At 37.2% G+C, this 21,526-nt stretch overlaps 1 protein-coding gene across 1 annotated transcript; it reads right to left on the minus strand.

The window, feature by feature from the left end:
• Positions 1-2,342: 2,342 nt before the first annotated feature.
• On the minus strand, positions 2,343-21,058 carry LOC102221875 (homeobox protein Dlx4a-like). Its single transcript, XM_005811804.2, has 3 exons — positions 20,210-21,058; positions 14,787-14,983; positions 2,343-3,006 (listed from the first exon to the last, which is right to left on the minus strand). The coding sequence occupies exons 1-3, from the start codon at positions 20,535-20,537 to the stop codon at positions 2,764-2,766; spliced, it is 768 nt and encodes a 255-aa protein (XP_005811861.1). The 5' UTR covers positions 20,538-21,058; the 3' UTR covers positions 2,343-2,763.
• Between the last annotated feature and the right edge of the window lie 468 nt (positions 21,059-21,526).

Genomic DNA, 21,526 nt, shown 5'->3' on the forward strand with positions numbered 1-21,526 from the left:
TAGGGTTTGTATAGATGTGATCAGTGGCAAAGGTTGTTGGTTTTATCAATCATAACCCTTCATTCATTTTCTGTATAGTGTTTGGTTTTCCTGGGAAAGGAGTAAAAACTAAGGCTGAAACGATTAGTCGGAGAAAATACGATGGTCAAAAGTAATCGTTAACTAATTTAGTATGCAGTGAACAAAAGGACAGTTCCTGAAAGAACAAATTCAGAATGTAGCCCAAAACTGTACAAGACATACAAATTTTACATTTAAGATAAAAACAAACTTTTATTTGTAAATACGAGCAAAGGAGTAACTTTTATTCATATAACGTTAAATTGCTCACAGCACCGTTTGTCGGTTTAGTCACTGCTGCATTATTCTACATCCATTTAAATATGTATAAGAGTAATAAAAAATATATATATTACAATGGTTACATGTTTTTTTCCCTCTACAAAATATTACAAAAATTTTTAATAATAATAAAAAAAAAAACTGATAAACTATTTGTTTCGGCAGTAATAATTGACCAGCTCAGTAAGCAGTGAAAGGATTACGCTTCAGTAATCCAGATTGATGCAGGAGCTTCCAAGGCTTCTCCTTCAGGACCCATGGCGGGAAGATATTCCCTCCACTAACAATTACAGATAATTAGGCCGTCAGAGCGAAGGCTTTATTTAACAAGCTGTATCCTAAATTACCTTTAATTGACGCGGTCATTTAAAAAAAAAAAAAAAAATCATCGGCGGTGTCTGACAAGTCTTTTTGCGTTTCCAGATGTTTGCCTGGGTGCAGAGACGTGACCTCCGTCTTCTGATTTATGACTTCAGACAAAACTGCCTCGGGCCACCGGAGAACCAACCGAGCTAACACTGAGGAACAAAATGTTTCTCATGTCTGCATCCGATGCTTCTACACGTAAAAGAGGATTTGTGTCCACTGTTTGAAATAAGCAAAACATTCAAACATGAACTGGAGCACATATCAGCTACTTTACTGTCATCTGATTGAATATTGTCTGATTTTTATTGAGGATAAAACTTTTCACCTTTACCTTTTATGTAAACAAAACATGCTTCATTCGAGATTTTTATTTATTTATTTTTTGCAAAATTTGAACCAGGTGAAGCTTAAAACGCCTCTTGAGGAGTGTTGGGTGGAACAGATGTACAGAGAAAACATAGTTTTTATCTCGTATGCAAAATGTATAAATATTTTTGCAGAGTTTTGACTTAATTACTGCGCTGAAACTGTTGCTCTTTCAGCAAATGGCTTTTTCTTTTTTTTAGTCTGTACACCCCAATTTGCAATTAATCGATCACAATAATCAGTTCAGCATGATTAATGCGATTAATGGTTTTAGCGCAGGATAATAAATTCAGTATTCCAACATGTATAAGCAATCGTGCATTTTTTCAAAGGATTTCAAATGTTTCATCTTCGTTATCTCATAACGTAACGCAGCTTTAGATGATTTTACTGTAAACAGCAGCACAATAATTGAAAGGGTAATAAAACGTTATTTTGAGAAAATACCTTTTCATTTTGGACAGAAACTTCAGTCTGACTGAACTATGATGAAATGTTCTTTGACTGGTGGAAGTAGGCAGCAGAGCAAACAGTATTTAGGTTCTAATTCGAGGTTGAAGCTACAGGAGCGATTTCCTCTCAGCAAAGCACTGATTTTTTATTTTTTTTATTTCAAAGGCTGGAGAACGACTTCCACTGAACACGTCGTGACATTACATATGTATGACTGGAACCGCAGAGAGAGAATCATGCCCTGCAGGATCTGAAAAAAACTGTGAAAACAGAGAAATGTCTGATAGGACATTGTTAAAGTTCCATGCAGAATGAAAAGGAAAAATAAAACATTAAATTGTCATTAAATTGTCTATTTTCCAGCTCGATACTCACCATCAAACAAGAAGACCCATTAGAATACAGAGTAAGAATGTTGGATGTTAGGAGATTAGAGTAATATTTAGTAAATTAGAATATGGTTTCTGATGAGACTTTCTGTCAGATCAAAAGTACATTTTTGAAAACAATCTTTTGTTAAGTATTAAATGTACTTTTTTTTTATTAAACCCAAATTGCTGTAATATAAAATGTTTTCCTGATTGGTTTTATTGTAATGTTTTAATTTTAAATGTCACATCTTCATTAACTGCAAGCAGTTAACAGTCTGTATGTAACTAGTCTATATAATGTGTTACATTTAATGATAAAGTTTCTGAAATAAATTGACTTTTCAGTGATGTTTTCATTTATTGAACGGGTCAGTATTCAATAAATGTCAGATTTTTAAGCAAACAAAAAAAGATGCTCAAACTTCAGCTCCCCATGAACTCTTTATTTCATTCAGCTCTTCAAACTGTCCACATCCGCAACAAGTAGGTTAACTGAATTATTACAGTTCTTAAAAAAAATATTAGAAAGCCCTAAAAAAACAATTATTTTTTATATACGTTTTGGTGGAAAAACACACATTGCATGTCCATAAGTGTATTTCAGCAACAGCTACAAAGGGACACTTCAGCAGCTCCTGAACTCCTTTAATCGTCCTGTGTTGGCAGGGCTGCAGTGTTCAGCAAGAAGTTGCTCAATATGTCTTCTTAGGCAGAGCAGGATGTGCCACTCAATACTATTTTTACCTCCAAAGTGGCTCAGACTGTAAGCAATGTAACGCACATGTAGCCATGCACTTTCCAGTTCAGCATGCTGGTATAATATCCACAACTGATCCAAGAGGTCTGGCATCTGTTCCGTCAGTCACATCATCTGAGTCCTTGGCATGGTGTCCTGCTGATGTCCAGAGTACCAGTGTCCAAAATTGTTCATGTATCCTCCAGAGTGGACAGGCGGGCCTTTGGCAGCCATACTGATGTCCCACAGAGAGCATGGAGAGGAGGAGGCTGGTGGCGGCGGGGCGAGGTGATCTCCCTCGGCTCCACAAGGACCGTTCTTCATGATCTTCTTGTACTTTGACCGTTTGTTTTGGAACCATATTTTCACCTGGGGGAAAAGGAAAGGGGAGAAAGAAATGGGCTGAGAACAAAGGTTTAAAATGTAAGCTCTGAGAAGACCTGCGTTTATACTTTTCACAGTTTCACAGGCTGTAACTCCACGAGGCATTTACAGTAGTATTACGCTTTCTTTCTCATTCAGCATCCATTTTCCAGCCTGTTTTTATGTTCATATTTTATGAAACTCTGCCTTTACATAACTCTGTAAAAAACTAAAAGGAAATAAAAGTGAAACAAAAATAAACGGCTCCAGCCTAATTAGGAAAATCATTTTCTTCCAAAAGTCCACGGAAATTACACAGTGCGCCGAAAAATCACCATGAGGTACCAAAAAATCAGGCTCATGAAAATTCATCATAATTATGGAAATAATAAAAAAAATACATATTTAAATAAAAAATGTGCAAAGCATGCTCTACATGTTAAAAAAATGACAACTTTGTGTAATTTTCTGTGAGAAATTACACAAAAGTAAAATATTTATTTTACTGCTATAGACAAAAAAACTGTAGCAAAGCATCATTTCACATGCAGTTACTCACTACTGAAGCAAAACTAAATTGTTTTTTACAAATGGAAAACATGAAAAATGCTAACTACAAAAAATAACTAAATAGAATCTACCAAAAATGTTTGTTCATTCCAGTTTCGAAATAATTCATGTTGTTCTTTGGTTTATGCTCTCTGAGGTCACTAAAATGTTTTTGCATGTATTTTTTTTCTGTTATTTTTTATCGGAACCGGAGAAAAGTGACTTTCTGGTGTTTGTTGACCCAATTGGGATTTGAACATGTAACGTCTATTCCTAATAAATTCCTAAAGATATTTGCGTATTTAATTTTTGCTGGGCTCAAAGTACCTTAGAAGAAAATGATCAGTCATAACTTCAGAGCTCCCTGTATGACGAGCGCTGGCTCCGTTTTTATGATGAAAAATGACCGTAAGCCCAGCCTGTTACATCTATCCTGCTTCAAACAAGATTTACTCTGAATAGCAGAGCTAAACTGTTAATCTAAAAAAATATGTAACTTAATGGGAAGAATTTCTGCAGACTTTGAGGATTCTTGGTTTTCAAAAGCTCCCCCTAATTAACCTCACTTGGGACAACAAAACTTGTCATGAATAAATGAGTCAGTTTCCTTTGTAAAGTTAGACCTTTTTGTTGTTTTAGGGGTTGACATCAAACAAATACAACATGTGGAAACATCACTAAAATGTCTTTGTGTGCCTTAACTTTCCACTACCAAATAAAGAGAAATGCACTGACTAATACTTAATTAGTTTTTCTTTTCTGGGGACTTGGGGGTGACGGGCACCAAAAAGCCTTTGGTCTGTATAATATAAAATTTCCTCTTGCAGTTTTTGAAAACCCTTTTCAAAAAATGTGCCTTTTTTTACTATTCCTTGCTCATTTGTGCATTAGCCATCTTCAGCCAGATTAGCCAGACTGCTGTTTTCAAACACACACAGAGACGATCACCTTCAATTGTAGAAAACTTTCCTTGTTATCTGATGAAACTAAAAGTCAATTGTTATAATGAGCACCACAGTGACACTTGGCACAAAACGTAAGCCATCATGAGGACAGAAGATTAGATATAAATATTGAAACAACATCTCAAGACATCAGCTAGGAAGTTAAAGTGTGACCCTAATTGTGCCACAAATTAGTGACAAAGTGGCTTAAGGTTGACAAAGTCAGTTCTGTGAGGAGGAAAGGAATAAAGGGAACTTTTGAGAAGCTAGTGGAAGAATATCCAAAAATATAGAACCCAGGTAAAGATCTTACCCCTGACTAACAGGTGTAATACGAAGCAACAGTATTAAACACCTGCATTTACAAATTCTGAAACATTTATCACTTAGCTTTAATGTATGCTGGCACTGAGGTTTGTGAAATACGCTGGTTCTAACTAAAAGAAGGAAAAGCAAGGTTAGAGATAGAATATCAGCCTTCAGATAATGAAGCTGATTATCACTCCATTCATTTCTCTGTGGTCAAAGATTATTCAGTCATGCTGTTGTTAACATAATTGCCGCGTTTTTGTTCCAGTATGCCTGCCAGTGAAGCATCAAATTACAATAGCCTCTTACGGTAAATAAACAAATCGCCAACTATAGCACAGTTCAAACATTTGTCTGCAATTGATTCTGACATTCATAAGTGAAACTTTTTTCAAGCAGAACATTTTCTGGCACGAGAAAAAGAGGAAAAAGCGCAAAGGAATAAAGTAGACAACAGTGTTGGCAGTGGGGTTGCTTGGTATTGTTACAGTGGGAGTTTATGGCTGTTTATATTGATGTCTGAAGTGCTTTTATAGCAAATATTTAATCCTATAAAATAAAAATCCAATCCAACCTCTGACTTCTTAAATTGACTTAAATATGTGGAAAAAATGATCCCTTTATTTGATGATCAAAACAGAACAATTCTTACACACCCAGCATTTGAGCTAATTAGCCACAAAATCACAGACAGTAAAACTTTGACAGATCCCTGTTCCTCAAGAGTATCTGCTGACCACACCGTCCTTCTGAAGTTAAACTGCATGATGGTAAACACATAAAGTACAATAACCACTCCATAAAAATAGAGACCCAACTTGATTTAAGCACATGTTGTTGAAAAACAACCTCTGCTTTTTAAAATCTCAAAAATTATTCAGATTCTACATTTTGCACATTGAAGTGAATCTAACATATCGTGACTTGCTTTTAAAGTTCACTGTGTGTTTGCATAAGAATTAGAACATTACAATTATAAAGAGATACTAATGAGTGTCAGCAGTTTATGAAATGTCTTAACTGCAGTGAGTGAACACCTAAAGCAAGTGAAGAAAGTCTATTAAGCCAACAGTCAATCAACAGCCTGTGAAGGGAAAACAGCTCAGGTGCGAGGATTTCTACAGTGATTATGGTTCTCATATTCACAAAGCAGCAGACAACTGACAGCATTCAGGGGAGGTTAGCTACTAAATACTACCAACACCACACTGCAAAAACATAACATCTCACCAAGTCTTTTTGTCTAGTTTCTGGTGCAGAGATCTGATTGTACTTGAAATTAGATCAATAAATCAATCAAGTTCATCTCTTGCAACAAGGCAGTTTGAAGTGCTTTACATCATAAAAACACACAAAAAAATACAAAGTTGTAGAGCACACAGCCAACAACTGTCAAGTGCCATCATTACACATCAAAATGTTGATTAATGTTTCATTGATTATGTTTCAAAAGCAACTCCAAACAGTTGGGTTTTTAGTCAAGAGGGGGTTTTTAAGGAAAACTAACTTACAAGTCACTTTTCAGTAAGATAAAGGAGCTTATTTTAAGTAAATAATTGTGTAATATTGATGAAAAAGTACTTGTTCCACTGTCAGATCAACATCAAGGAGTTATTTACTTCAAACAAGCTCCTTTGTCTTGCTAAAAAGTTACTTGTAACAGTTAGTTTTGTTGATCTAGAAACTAGACCAAAATACTTGGTAAGATTTTGTGTTTTTGCAGTGCACAACTTTAACGAGGGAGTGCAGCTCAGAGGCATTCCAGGTATATTTGAGTGTGTATGAGAACCATCAGTGAATCACACTAAATTCAAAATATTCCACAATCTTCAGCAACCTTTAAATTTGCTTGCTTTTGTATGTGTGGGGGGGTGGGGGGGAGGTGCGTGTGCATGTGTGTGACAGAAAGAGAGAGAGATATAGGGAGAGAGAGACAGAGAGAAAGAGGTCTGTCCCCATAAACACCCCAAAAGTCATAATGGTGTCATAAACCAGAATTACATGAATGAGTGTTTGTGTGTGTGTGTGTGTGTGTGTGTGTGTGTGTGCGTGTGTGTGTGTGTGTGTGTGTGTGTGTGTGTGTGTGTGTGTGTGCGCGCGCGTGTGTGGGTGCGCCTGTGTGTGCATATGTACATGATGAATATATTTTTGAGAAAAGAAAAAAAAACATCAGAAATGTGCTACGTGCCATTTCTCAGCAGCGTCTGGGAACAGTTGCGATTTCAGTGGAAAGTGGTCAGTGTTTGGCAGGCGGCCTAATGGCATGGAGGAGGGATGGCGATGGGGTGTATGATCACTATCTCCAAGTGTGTGTGTTTCTTTATATGTGTATGAAAGCATCCACTCGGGCTAAATGTATTTAAGTAGATGCATATGTTTGTATTGGTGTGTTACTGTGTGGGCTCCAGGGTACTGAGAAGAATGTGGCCGGTACATAACACACAGACAGTATTAACATTCGCAGACTGAGCTAATTACAGTTGACCATGTGACCACAAGGAGAGGAAAGAGTTTGTACAAAGGCTTGTAAAGATTGACTGATTCGTGGATGTGCACATGTAAGGTTCAAGTGCACAGGTGGAGCAGCTGGGCTTTTTAAAATTGTAATGTGTTTGTTTATCATGCGTAAGCATCTCTAAAACTCAATTTGTTTAAATAATGAGATGACGTGTGTGTCGCAAACAACAACAAGGAGGTAAAGAGAGAAGAGGGAGGTAAAAATGCACAAACCAGATAAGTATAAAGTAGCTATTCCTCACGTGAGACAGCAAAATGCTGTCGATCTGTTTATTGAAAATATATGAGACGGTTAATAGGCCTGTCACAATCACAAATTTTGCTGGACGATAAATTGTCCACGTAATTATCGCAATTAATGACAATATTGCTCTTTTGAGTCCCTTTTCCAGTTTGCTCTCTCGAAGACCTATAAACTTTAATTTTTTAGAGAACACTTAACACTGGGACAGGAGGACATTTTCAATATTTAAATTAAACTACAGCAACCACAAATATTGAATGAAACAGAAATAAATAAACACACACACAATTGAAAGCATAAATAAAATGGATCATAAAGTCTCAAAATCAGTTTTCAGGCTGCTTTTAATTGCTCTTTAAAAATACAAATCATCAGAAGAGAAAATGCAAAAATTGCAAAATTCAAAATTGAAGCTCATTTTTATTTATCGTGAGATTAATTAAGATCAGTCATATTCATTGGTGGTTTATTGCTATGGTACTGGCCAAACACCAGAAATGCTCAAAGCTAGTTGTGCATCTATTATGACAAATAAGGACAGTTTAGTTGAATGCAACTTTCATGCATCTGTGTTGCTCCAACAATTGGTAAAATTAAGCATACTGGAGTTGAGCCTCCTCTGAAATCCCTTGGTGACCAACAGGTGGCAGCACAACCGACCCTCATACTGAAACTCCAACACATTCTCACTCCCTACTCGTCATATATTGACGAGTTGGGATGAGTTCTGACCATGCGTCACATGGTACCCCCTTCGCGTCAATATGTGACGATTTGGGAAAGCGTCATATGTTGACGATTTTGGAAGGTTCCCTCAGCGTCACATGTTGACGCGTCGGGAAACCACTTTGCGTCAACAATTCACACGAAGGGCGCTCCCTAAGCGTCAAAAAACGACGATCTGGGCAGGGTTAGGGGAAAAGTTACAGTTAGGCTTACGCTTCAATTATTGACGTGAAGGGTGTACCCGACGCGTCAACATGTGATGCTGAGGGACCTGCACAAGTGTCAATATATGACAAGTAGGGAGTGAAAATGGGTTGGAAACTCAGATCGTTTTCTGATCTGTAAGCGTACCATAAATAGGAATTACCAGGTGAGATTAACCACAATACTCTTTTCGGTGGAAGTTGTTACTGAGAGAAGAAGAAGAAAAATGCATTTTGCTCTTTTCAGTGTCAGCGAAGTGAGAGGAAACACAAGGTGTAGTAAGTTCTTTTAAAAGGAACTGTATTTCCTACAACACGTTGAGCCGTGTGAGGAAGACTAAACCAAGCCCAGTGTTGTGTTTGAGATCGGTGTTTTATAAAACACACTGGGTTTGGAAATGTAAACAGCCTGTGAGAAATTAACTGTACCAATTTCTGATGCATAATGCTAAAAACAGTTGAAAACATTATATTAATAATTAATTATTTAGTTTTAAAAATATAGTCAAGCCCTATTTCCTGCTCTCCAACACAATAGCAACATTGCTTATGCGATAGCGAATACTGGAATGAATAACTAATTACCGCTCATGCAGGGTAGCTAAAAATAATGTTTTTAACTGTTCTTGTATTTTCTTATAATACAGTTTTTAAAATGTAATTAGACTTAGATCAAGTAAAACGTCCACAAAAACCGCAGCACGGACGTTTTTGATCACTTTGTAGAAACAAACATGAAAAACAACCAACAAAAACATTGGATAAAAGGCATACTCATCTTTCAAAATAAGGTAAGCCTCTAAACATAAACTTAACTTTATCCAGATTGTGATTTGTTCTAATATAGTAAAAAATCATCATGGACGCAAATGACAGTCATGCAGTTCATTGAAATGGAATCGGTTTCACACCAATCAGCAAACTGCTCTCTGAGTTTCTCTCAGTGGGTAAAATTCCACCTCCAGCCTTACACAGCACACACCGAGGCTTTCTGAACCCATCAAGACTCAAGGAAAAAAATTAACATTTGAGACTAAGTTTTAACTGCCTATTTTAATCATTCAAACACCAACCGTACCTGAATATGTGTTAATACGCATCATGGAAAGCACCACAACCTTCCTTATCGCTGCTTTTTATGGGGACAGTCTGTTACTGCAAAGAAAAATGAATGGCACTGCTGGATTGGTTGCTTTGGAAACACCACCTAATAGCATGTCAGCTAGCATTGGAGCTCTGTTCTTCACTTTCTAAGGCTTATTTTTCTTGTCAATATTTCAGAAAAGGCAGAAAAAAGAAACAAGAAGGCAAGAAAGAATGAAGTAATAAGAAAGAAAAAAAGGCAAATTTACTCTTGACAGAAAAATCTGCTGATGGGTGAATTAGCAAATACTGAACTGCGAATAGACAAAGGTTAAAAACAAGACAGTGATGTCAATTGTGACACTGTAAATTTTACACTCTGCACAATTGTCACTTTTTAGTCATTTTGAAAGACTTGATTATTAAAAAAGCTTAATTTTTTCATATTTAAGTGTCTGAGGCTAGATAAGAAACTTGGATTAATTTGGTTGGAAAAGAAAACTATAATTGAAGTTGAACTGTTTGTCTTCTTCTGTCTTAAAGAAGAGATATCGCAAAAGAGAGGACGCAAGTTAACAATTCAGCAAGCTATCTTACACACATCTGCATAAGGGAAACATTAGTTTGTCAAAGATGTTCCCGATTAGCTAGTCGCCACAAATTGAGGTTCAGTTTCAGTTCTCCCAGTTTTACCCTCTGCGTGATCATAATCGATTTAGCTCTTCATTGCAAGGCGTCGTTGTCAAAGTGACAGGGGAGCAGATTTGGTTTGTCTGCCTGTTGCTGAGCAGTGTGAAGATTTTAGTGGGAAACGTTTTTTCCTGTAAATGTGAACCACACAGGGTAATAAACGAGTACAAAGAATGCCTCACCCTCCTGCTTTCATGATGTTTCATTCATATTTCAGAAATTCTGCTCGCCGATAATATCATACACTGCATTCTTATGTCACGATGTAAAAACGTGGCAAAATAATTGCATGATTGCCCGTTTAAAAAAAAAAAAAAAAAACCTTTCTAAAAAAACTGGGCCTGTATTCTCGATAATCCTCATAACTCCTTTTAATAGCATGGCGGTTAAACTCCTATCAAACCTTTGCCAATGTCAGTTACAGTCCACTTTCTACGACTGCTTCCTCAGTAGACGTGTAAATTACAGGCGAACTGCTGCCTCCCCAGAGCTTTATTACCACAACAGGCAGAGGCAAATCGATGGATCATCTAATTCCCCCAGTGTAAACATATCTGTGGCTGTTCATTCATTGGAGATTAGAACCATTCAACTGATGACACAAGGCGCAATGTGTAGCCAGTACATTAACACCCCCCACCCCACACACACACACACACACACACACACACACGCACGCACACGCGTGTAGCAGCTGAAGTACTCCCACTCAGTCCAAGTTAATGTTACACCTGTTCTCAGCTCAGAACCAGATTTTTCACTTTTATTGACGAATCTGGTGTAACTGTAGATAGAAATGTTAGCCTAACCATGTGTCAAAAAATATCCCACATGTATATTAACTGATGATTTTTTTGACTATATAATAACATATAGTAATATGCTATTTCATGTTAATAATACAGCTCTGTTACTGTTTGTTTCCACTGGAGTTATTCAAATGAAGTTACTGTTCAAAGAACCGAGTCACACCCATAAACTGTCAACGCTTCCACAGATGGATTTTTCAACTTGAGAGTTTAGTTTGTGGCTGTTGCCATTTTGCCTGTTAAAGCCAGAGCCGGGGCCCGCAAACTGTGGCTCCAGAGCCGCAGGAGGCTCCATGAACTCTCCGCAGTGGCTCATAATAATTTAACCCCAAAAAAGTGAAGAACCAGCATGTTTTGTTTTACAAAAATACAAACATAACAAACGCAGATTTAGCAGTTGTTGTTTTTTTTTCTTTTGCATGGAACAAATCTAGCATTAGATTTCCATAACAGACTGACACACGTACGGGTAATATTTATTACTTTTTTTCCCATCATTACTTTGGAGACTTTTTTATTTTTATCATTTTCCACAAACATCAACATTCCATAGAAGAAAATGTATCAATCCTCTTTTTGTAAATGTTTTACGCTTTTCTTGGTTTTAAAACCTCAAAGCAAATTAAAACGGCGGTTCTTTAAAAAAATGACCACAAATTTTCAACTATAGATATTCAATGAAATATTTTTATGTTATCTTTTCACAAAAGGTTATGTGAGATTTGTGGCTCTAAACGGCGTTTATTCAGCCGCACTGAAGGCAAGAAAGCGGCTCGTTGGTTTGTGATTGCAGAGCCCTGAGCTACAGGAACTCTTAATTACACAGAACTGCAGATATAAAGTCTCCCCACTACTTGTGGAATTATCATTCATTTTTAAAGACTGAGAATATTCGGGAGATTAATGCTAAATCTGCAGCCTGTTGAATTTGTATGTGTTAAATACATTTTGGAGCCCTCTGCATTGTAGAGCCTTCCTAGTTTTAGAGGAAATGAAAGGGAATATATAGGCTGTCATTTACAAGCCATGACCTAAAGCATTTAAGTTTATTATTATTGTTTCTTATTTTTTTTCTTATTATTTTTTACCATATAAAATTCAGCATTAAAAAACAACAAGTTGCCTGGTCTGTGACAAGACGAAGCTCACCATTAAGAAGTTAATTGTTTAATTTAATTGTTTAATTTAATTGTTTAATTTACGTTAAAAATCGTCTTTAGCTTCTAATTAAAGCTGTGAGACAATATCGACAAAATCTCTGCCTGGCAGTTCCTTTTAAATCTTTCAACAATTAAATGCAATTGTGGGTTTTTATAAATACTGATAAATACGAGACCGATAAGCAGCAAGTGTTTCTTTTTTTTTTTTTACAACCCTAATCATTAAGTAATAATAGAAAAAAGTATTTTCTCGAATATCTTAAAAATAAGCAGCAAAGACCGTCCCAAACAAACAGCAACTTCTTTAAACTATTTTCATAATATTTTAGTTGGTTGTTTATTATTATTATTATTATTATTATTATTATTATTAGTTTCTAAACTACCAAAAGAAATTCTTCAAAACTGTTCCTGTGGTTTAAAGACCTTTTCATGTGATGAAAGACGAGTCACCCAGTGGCTCAGTTGGCTCACAGTAAGGTAATAGCAATTTTGTTTCATTGCTTCCAAGAAGGACAAAGTAGCGAGTTCAGAGATTTTCTCCCTCTTGAAAACACCAACAGTCGAGCCACGGAAAGGTGACGCCATTTTAAAGCTACAGAGGACAAGTAAACCATGAAGCAGCCGGATGCAGACAGACTGACGTATTAACTCCCAGTGCTGCTCTAGAAAATTACTGCATAATTTAACAGGTGTTTATTCTATATTTTAGCCCATAAAAAAATACATATTTTAATAAATGTTATGTTATAACAATATATTCTTTTTAAAAAGAGGTTTTTCAGTCTGCTCTACATTTTTGTTAGTAACGACTGCATCAGGCAGTCAGCCGACCCGCCTACAGCAGGTAATCCAGCATAAATGGTAGCACAAAGGTTTATATGGTAAATGTCCAGTATCTTAAATTACAGTTGTTAATTTATACCTGGGTGTGGGGAACATTTAGAGGAAACGTGAACTTTTTTTTTTTTTAGGGTAGAGAGAAGAAAGGAACTGAGGATGGGATTTGAACCCAAGACGGCCGCGTTGATGTCAGTAGCCTTCGTATACGGGGCGCCCGCTCTAACCACTGCACCACAGGACTGTCTGAATTGTCCTAGCATACTAAAATATCAAATAAAAAATTTTTTTTAAATAAAATAACCCGCAGTAGACATGGTTCAGTGGCTTACTGACTTTTTTAACAGAAACAAATATGCGAGTGTGAGTTCATACGTTAAGAAAAAGCATAAACAAAAGAAAACATGACTTTAAGAGGAAAATAATCTGCTTCAAATCCTATCTTAAAATTTGACTTGGCTTTCTCTCAATGTAGACATTTGGAATATAAGTAAATAAAAGTAAGGAAATAAATTTTTTCTTCATTGTAAATATGTATATGTGCAGCGTTTTCACATAAGCAGAAGGTGTAATTAGTGCAAGTCTGCGTGGAACCCTGAGTTCATCACAGAGACCGCCTGGGGGAACAAACTGCCTCCGTAGTGGCTAGCTTTCGCTAGCTCTGTAGCGCTGGCCTGAATATGAAAACAGCTTGCGTCCAGCATGTGTGGGGTCTGCAGAGATGTTAACTGCCTCTTTTTCTGACTCTAGACCTATTCAAGTCCTGCCTGACGATCTTCTCTGCAGTTCTGCTGCAGCTTTGAGCCAAACCACACAGTGACCACAAAATCAACTGAAATCAAACCATTGACTAATAAACCTGCTTGGAGATAAGCTCAAGGTTTGTTTACGCTGGAACATGAACGCCCCATGACATGTTACATTTATGTAAGTAAAAGAACCAGTATCTATTTCCAGCGGGAGGAACCTGTGGAGGAATGTGCCGCCGCCTATTTAGGCGTTTGATTTGCTTCAATGTGAACAGAAGAAACAATTAAAGGCGTGATTGATATAAGCTCATACAGGAAATCTCGTTTCATTTTTTTACTTTTTATTTTTTAATTTGAGGGAGAGGGTTAAAATCCTTCAATGCACTGGAAAAAAAACACACAATCTTACTAAGTATTTTTTGTCTAGCTGCTAGTGCACCTATATTAAAGCAGATGAATTGAGACAAAACTAACTCAAAAGTAACTCATCAGCAAGATACAGAAGCTTCTTTTAAAAAAAACCTCAATATTGATGAGAAAGTACTAGTTCCATCGGAAGATTATTTCACTTATAACATGGGAAAATTGTCTTGTCATAAGTAAATTTATCTGCTGATGGAATTAGAACTTTTTTATCGATATTAAGGAATTGTGTTTTTAAAAACAACCTGCTATATCTTGCTAAAAAGATACATGTAAGTCATCTTCATCTTATTTCAAGTGTAATAAGACATTTGCACTAGAAACCAGGGACAAAAACCACTTGATAAGAGTGTGTGTTTTTGCAGTGTGTGAGCAGCTTCACAACACAAATGACGTAGAAATGTCAGAGGCATCAGAGCTGTTCTAAAAAAACCTGTTTGGGAACGCTTTTGCGTTCATTTTCTGTGCTTTAAGAGGACAAGCAAACAATGATACAGCGAATATAAATAGCGTCCATATTTTGCACGTGTTTCCAGGTACCTGGGTCTGTGTGAGGCCCAGTTTGGCTGCGAGGTCGGCCCTCTCGGGCAGGGCGAGGTACTGCGTCTGCTGGAAGCGCTGGTTGAGGGCCTGGAGCTGCAGGCTGGAGTAGATGGTCCGGGGCTTCCGTATCTTCTTCCCCTTCCCGTTCAGCCTCACCTCGCCGTTCTCTATCACCGCTGTGGGCTTCTCATGTTCTGCGAGGCGAAAGGGAAGAGAGCAATTTGCTTAATATGCCTTACTTCAAAGGAGAGCTGGAACTAGCTTTAGCTTTACGACGCAAAGCAAATGCAAAAAAAGAAAAAAGAAAAAGAAACGTTAACTAAAGCACAATGTCAGAATACGGATATGTTTCACAATTTGGAGAGGTAGAAAAATATGTTGGTTTTTTTAAATTGAAAGTCTCCAAACTAAAATGAATGAAGCTTCTTAAACGGACTAGCATTCTTTGAGATACACTGAACCATTATTTATTTATTTATTTATCTTACTTACAGTTTGAATCACATGCTGACATAAACAACATCTTGAATGAAAAGGAGTAGTTGGAAGAAAAAACCCTCTTCTCTCAAAAGTCAATTCACTGCCGTAAGCAACTAAACATCAACCGTCCATATAGATACGGTTACTAATATATTATTATTATTGTTAATCATGTTTCTTAAACACAAAGCAGGCAATGTGTATATATAAAAATAATAATATGAAAGAAACGACTTGATGCAATCTGATGGGTTTCCTTAGAAACGTTTTAATTGACTGAGTAATTAATCAGCACACTGTGCTGTTTGAGAACTAAGATCAATAGGAATGTTTGTGACTTGATCAAAAATGATTTATTGTTTGTAAAGTGCCTGAAGATGACATTTGTTGTAAGTTTGCGCTATATCAATAAACTATATAGCTATAATAAAAAAAACATACATTATCTTTGTAATGATCCAGCACACTACTAAATCAGAATACTTCATTATACCTTGATAGAATATTATACTTTAACCATTATCAGCTATGCTTTCACACATTTAGGAAATATTAAGAATTACCAGTTTAAAATAATGTAACTATATAAATCCCTGCCTACAAGTTTTACACAAATGTACTTATATTTAAATTCAAAGTCTTAAATTGCTGATGAAAACATCTCAGGCTTGATGATGTCGTGTGTCCTTCTGACCCTGCAGATCTTTCCCTAGAACCCGACACACACACACAGTGTGTCCGCTGCACGCCGCCACTTCTCACCCTGAACACGTCTCTGTTCTGGAACCGGTTCTGGCTCGGGCCGTTTGCCTCAGAACTGTTTCCATACATGCTGGCATCAGAACGCTGGTTTTTACTCATTTTTAAACAACATTTCTGCTGTTATTTCACATCTGTTTTTCTGCTCTGCACTGATATCCTGTCTAGTAAACAGCCAACAATTTTTTATTGTTCAATGCACATTTTGCACATGTAAAATGTCATTCTACTCTGATGCACATCTCTGGGATTCTGTCTGATTCTTTATGTTATAATCTTGTACATTACATTACTATTATTGTTAATCATTATATATATATATATATATATATATATATATATATATATATATATATATATATATATATATATATATAATGTATAATGTTTTTTTATATGCATAAATTTACCACTTTTTTGATATTTTGTGTGAACCTTTATATCTTGATTTTTCTGTTACACCTGAATTTCTTCACTGTTGAACAAAAGGGATATTTCTGTTCTATTTTATTATTTTTTTAACATAAAATTTTAACGTATTTAAGATTTTGTTTGACATGTTTAGGATTGAGTTTGTCATTTTACTTGATGTGTGTGAAGTGAAAAGCCTCATAAAAACAAAATGTATTTCTTTTATTATCATGTCTTGTGCCTGTGCAGTTATTAATGAGTAAAGGCCTCTAGTGCCACATAAAACTTTTTTTTTAAAGTATTTCTGCCAGAGTCTGTTCTATTTACCAAACATCAATAATCTGTTTCTGAAGGCATATCAAGGCTTTATAGCTTCAGACGTACTTTTTCATGTCGTATTGTTCCTACGTCTCAAAATCCTGTGAATGACGTGGCAGAGAAAGTGCTGAACTCACTTGTGTTTTTTTGTGTAATGTAAAGGATTAAGTAAAGTTGTGCTGCCCCTCCCCCACTTGTTTCTGCACTCCTCCAGATAAAACCTTGGAAGAAGGCTGCTACAATCTGCTGGGTTTCCTGCGATAAGAGACTTTTTAAATTGACTTTGAATAATGGGTTGACCATGCTGCACTCTTTGACAACTGGGATCGGTTGGAATCTGTGTGTGACTGAATCGAAATGAATTACCCTTGTTTCCATGGCGACAAATTTAGCCGTGTGTGAGCATATTTGCGAACGCAGCATGACTGTTAAGCCGTTGACTGCAGGCTCTTGTGCTAACTAAGATCCTACATTAACCAGATAACAGCTGGTGGGGCGTTTAAGGGTTCCTCTCACAGTACGAACAGGGATTCATCATCGTCATGAAACGTTTCTTATGGTGTCAGGAATTTGGATTTATTGTAAAAATAATATATTGCAATTAGCGGTGGCTGAAAGCTCTAAAAGGGAATATGTATTTCACTGTTTTGTCCCCTTTGTTCCATGAGAGAGTCAATGAATATCAATAAACTAAAATTATGATTAAATACAGTCACTGTGTGCAGATCAGTGATGCTAATCACACTTCTTTATGTCGGGAGCAAAATTATTACAATCAGTTCCAATTGTCACTTTTGTCGTATCAATAAATAGCACAAAATATCATACTAACTTTTTAAGTCAATATCACCCAGAATGACAAAAAGTTATAATCCTGTTCAGAACTGTGAGATTTTATGTATACCCACTATTTATCTCAACAGGAAGAACAATAAATATACGGTAACGTTATCACAGCTGTAATAGTCAGAACGTTATTTTATCCACAGCAGCAGTAATTGTTGCTTTCGCTTATAACGAGATAAATTTGTTTTATGTTTTTGATATCTTTACTCGAGGTTATGTCATGGAAGTCTCACCCATCACGCATGACATTATTATATTTTAAGAAACTTCCATCCTATTTTACTTATCACATTCCTACATGGATTTTAACTATATTTATCATTTTATTCCAAACTTTAAACAAAAATAAATAAATTCTAGGTTATCTTGTGTTTGCCCAGACGGTAGCTCAGCCCTCAATACAGTCACACTGATTTAAACTCTGCTCTTTCAATGGCCTAATGCATGTTTAAAGAAGATATATTTTGGAGAGCATATGCACGACGGATCCTGCTGATCCTCTTAAAAACGGTGTGCCAAGCAAATACCGAGAACACACACGGCTCAGCTGGAAGGGCTTTCCTTCTTTTCTTTGTGTTCCTCTTAGAAAGTCGCTCTGAGCACGTCTTCCCAGGATCCGTTTACATGACGTGAACTGTACGCCTGCAGTGGGAGGAGAGGACAGTTGCGTTGGAGCCGAGGCCCCAAAAAGAGGTCAGATTGGGTAACTGAGCTGCTGCGGCGATGGGCAGGAGACCGGGAGACAAAGAGCGGCCTCGCAAAATCCTCAACTCCATTTCTCATTTAGAGGAAAACCTTAAAGCCGATCATTTTCAGTTCGATTGAATTTTTTTTTCTTTTTTAGTATAGTTACAGATTTTGTTCAGGATTCCCCAGACCTGATGATCACATATGAAAGGAAAATACAAAAAGAAATAATTCTATCAGGATATATCCTGATATAATTATGCAAATGTTTCTATAAATGACCTACAGGTCATTTATAGAAACATTTGCATAGTTTTTATTTTTTTTTTCTGTTCTAGAAAATTGTGGGTTTCATTTATTTTACGTTGAGTCCAAAGATCACAGTGACTCAGACAGAGAGATCAATGAAAAATGTTTTCTTCCCAGAAAACCTCAAATGACTCTTGTTCAGGCATTCTGCTTAGTGCCTTACAAATTTATGAAATCCTGATAAACTCTTGACGTTTTCACATCAGGAGGAAATATTTCTATTCTATTTAATACTTCTGTCAAATCGCCTCATATCTTTACTTAGAAATGTGGATTTCTAGTGATTTTACATTTTTGAAATTTACAAAATAATATGCTGATGAGTCTAAAATGTAAATTAAATGAACATAAATACATTTTTTAAATACAGTATCACTATTATTAATGCTATTATTATTGTTGTTGTTTTTCACTGCAATATGTCAAAATGTGAAATAAATAAATGTCACATTTTATTTAACTTTGAATTTCAACTTCAGCTACAAGGGTCATGGGGCAGAATTACTCATGTTTATTTTTGATTTTTTTCACTACATACCCAGGACTTTCATGTGCGCCTCTTTTATGACTTTTGCAGATTGACCAGTTCTGCTGCTTCTTTAGGCCAGAAACCATGTTGCACACATGACATGTTCCATACTTGGTCCAAATTTGACCAAAACAACGTGAAGGAATTGGTTGATTTCGGTGAGACCCTCTGATCGCCCCAAAGATTAGAATGGATGTATTAATAAACACCTATAGTTTTACTTTTCATTGTTCGATCTAATTTCGATTGGGGGGGGGGGACTTTTCGTGATTATTCAGCTGAATTTCCTGGAGGGTGCAGCCTAGTTATTATATAAGGCACATTCATAATCATGTCAGGCTACTAGCTCTTCATGGGACTGTGGAAGAACTACAAAGAAAAAATAATGATAAAAATAAAAAATCACAATATTAATGTTTTCAATTTTTTTTCGTCGGCGTTAATTTAAATCGAATGAAGGCAGCCGGCCACATCACTCAGCGGGTAGAAGATGATGGACTGGATGATGATAGAGGAATATGAGGGCCGCTGCGGGAGACCGCAAGCCTGGTGTGGAGAGCTTCTACCCGCCTTAAAGCCCCCTAAACACGGCGCTGTGGCCGACCTGTGTGTGGATCCAATTACCGGGCTCCACTGCGGCCTGCTGTCATGGTGTACAGACTGGAGACCCGCAAGCCTTTTGTTTGTTCATTTACCCTACCACCATTGTTATAATAATAATAATTATTATTATTATTATCATGTCCTATCCATGGCATCATGCTTAACGTCAACATGCTAGAGCGCCAGACTTTTATAAGGTGGCCTTTATACAGCGCAGAATAATAATAATAATAATAATAATAATAATAATAATAATAATAATAATAATAAGTATTATTATTACAATATATAGTGTACTTAATTTATTATTTATACATTTGTACCCACTATGTCTGTAAGAAATCCTATTTTTACTTTTCAATGTTCAATCCAATTTTATGTTTATAAGGAAGAATTTAGTTTTGTAATAAATGTGTGCGCGTGGGTGTGTGTATGCAAAAATGTTGATAAAGACACATAAGCCACACACAGGACTTACCAGTGTCTTCTAGCCTCGTGTGTCCCAGCGCGCCGCCGTGGCCGCCGTGCTGGTAGGGCAGGTAAGTCCCGGGATGATGCGAGCTCACCGGAGCGTGGTAAGGCGGGTAACCCAGCGAGCGGCCGTACGAGGATGCTCCGGCCGCGAAGGGCCCGTCGTGCTGACCGTGGCCCCCGACAGCGTGCAGACTGTGGACCGGGTAATGGTTGTGGGCCAGACCCGAGGGGGGCTGCTGGTGTCCCGGGTAGCCGTGGCCGCCGAACTCCAAAAACGCCGACTTTGAAGGATCAGCCGAGACTAACGCGTCCGATATAGAGCTCATAGTCATCGCTGGTGTGAGGGGCTGTGATGCGGTGCGAAAAAAGAAAAAAAAAAAGGAAAGAAAGAAAGAAGAAAAAAAAAAGAGCTACCTCCAGGCGGGAGGCATCATAAACGGTCCACCGACGCTCAGATGTTCAGCAGAGTTTCATCAACACGAACTGTTTAACGACGAGCCGAGCTGCTGAGGGAACGAGGCGGGTACAGCTGCGGCGTTGAGCGGCTCCGTCCTCCGCTACATCCCGGCTGAAGGCTCCTGTAACCTTCTGCGTGGAAAAGCCATTACGTCCAGTCAAGTAGTGAAAGTTGGATCAAAACAAGCAGCAGCAGCAGCAGCAGTCAGGCGAGGAGCTCCAAGCAATCCTTCTTAAGTTTCCTTCTGCTGGTGAGAGAAAAAAATAAAAAAAAATAAAATAAATCAACTTTTACTGCACTGACGTTCGTTTCGTCCGGTGTTGTAAACAGGACTGAAGCCGCGCGGAGGACTGGCGCGTGTGATCCTCTTCTTCATCACAGCCCAGTCCGCCACACAAACACATCGCGCGCGCGCGCGTTTACACATGTATATTCCGTCTCCACGCGCAGAGATGCACTGCACTGATTGGCTGCAGCGCGTCACCGGAGCGAGCAAATTACACGCAGCACCGAACCGGCGGGATGCGGCGCTGAGACGCGCTGATTGTCGACTAAATTATTTCAGGGATCAGTGCTGCACAATCGACAACACATTGACTGAGGTACTAAATAAATAAGTAGGTAAATAAATACATTCGGCGCATTAAAACCGACGTGTTTTTTTTTCTTTTTCTTTCTGTTTAGGATATTTCTCATCTCGCATTTTTGTACTTTAAAGATTTAAAGAATTAGGAGTAAAAGGAGAAAACTAAAAATCTGATCAGCGAAGCCTAACGAGAATATGAAAATATTTTCTAAGAAAACAGTTTCCTTCATGGTTTAGCACATTTATTTTCAATTTCAGAGCAAAAAAAATAAAAACCT

The sequence above is a fragment of the Xiphophorus maculatus genome, chromosome 16 (assembly GCF_002775205.1).
Source record: "Xiphophorus maculatus strain JP 163 A chromosome 16, X_maculatus-5.0-male, whole genome shotgun sequence".
Classification (NCBI taxonomy): Eukaryota; Metazoa; Chordata; class Actinopteri; order Cyprinodontiformes; family Poeciliidae; genus Xiphophorus; species Xiphophorus maculatus.

Coding starts and splice junctions, on each gene's coding strand:
- LOC102221875 (XM_005811804.2), bottom strand. CDS start 20,537: ATGACTATGAGCTCTATATCGGACGCGTTAGTCTCGGCTGATCCTTCA. Junction 14,984..20,209: donor CACGAGGCTAGAAGACACTG/GTAAGTCCTGTG, acceptor TTCGCCTCGCAG/AACATGAGAAGCCCACAGCG. Junction 3,007..14,786: donor TGGGCCTCACACAGACCCAG/GTACCTGGAAAC, acceptor CTTTTCCCCCAG/GTGAAAATATGGTTCCAAAA.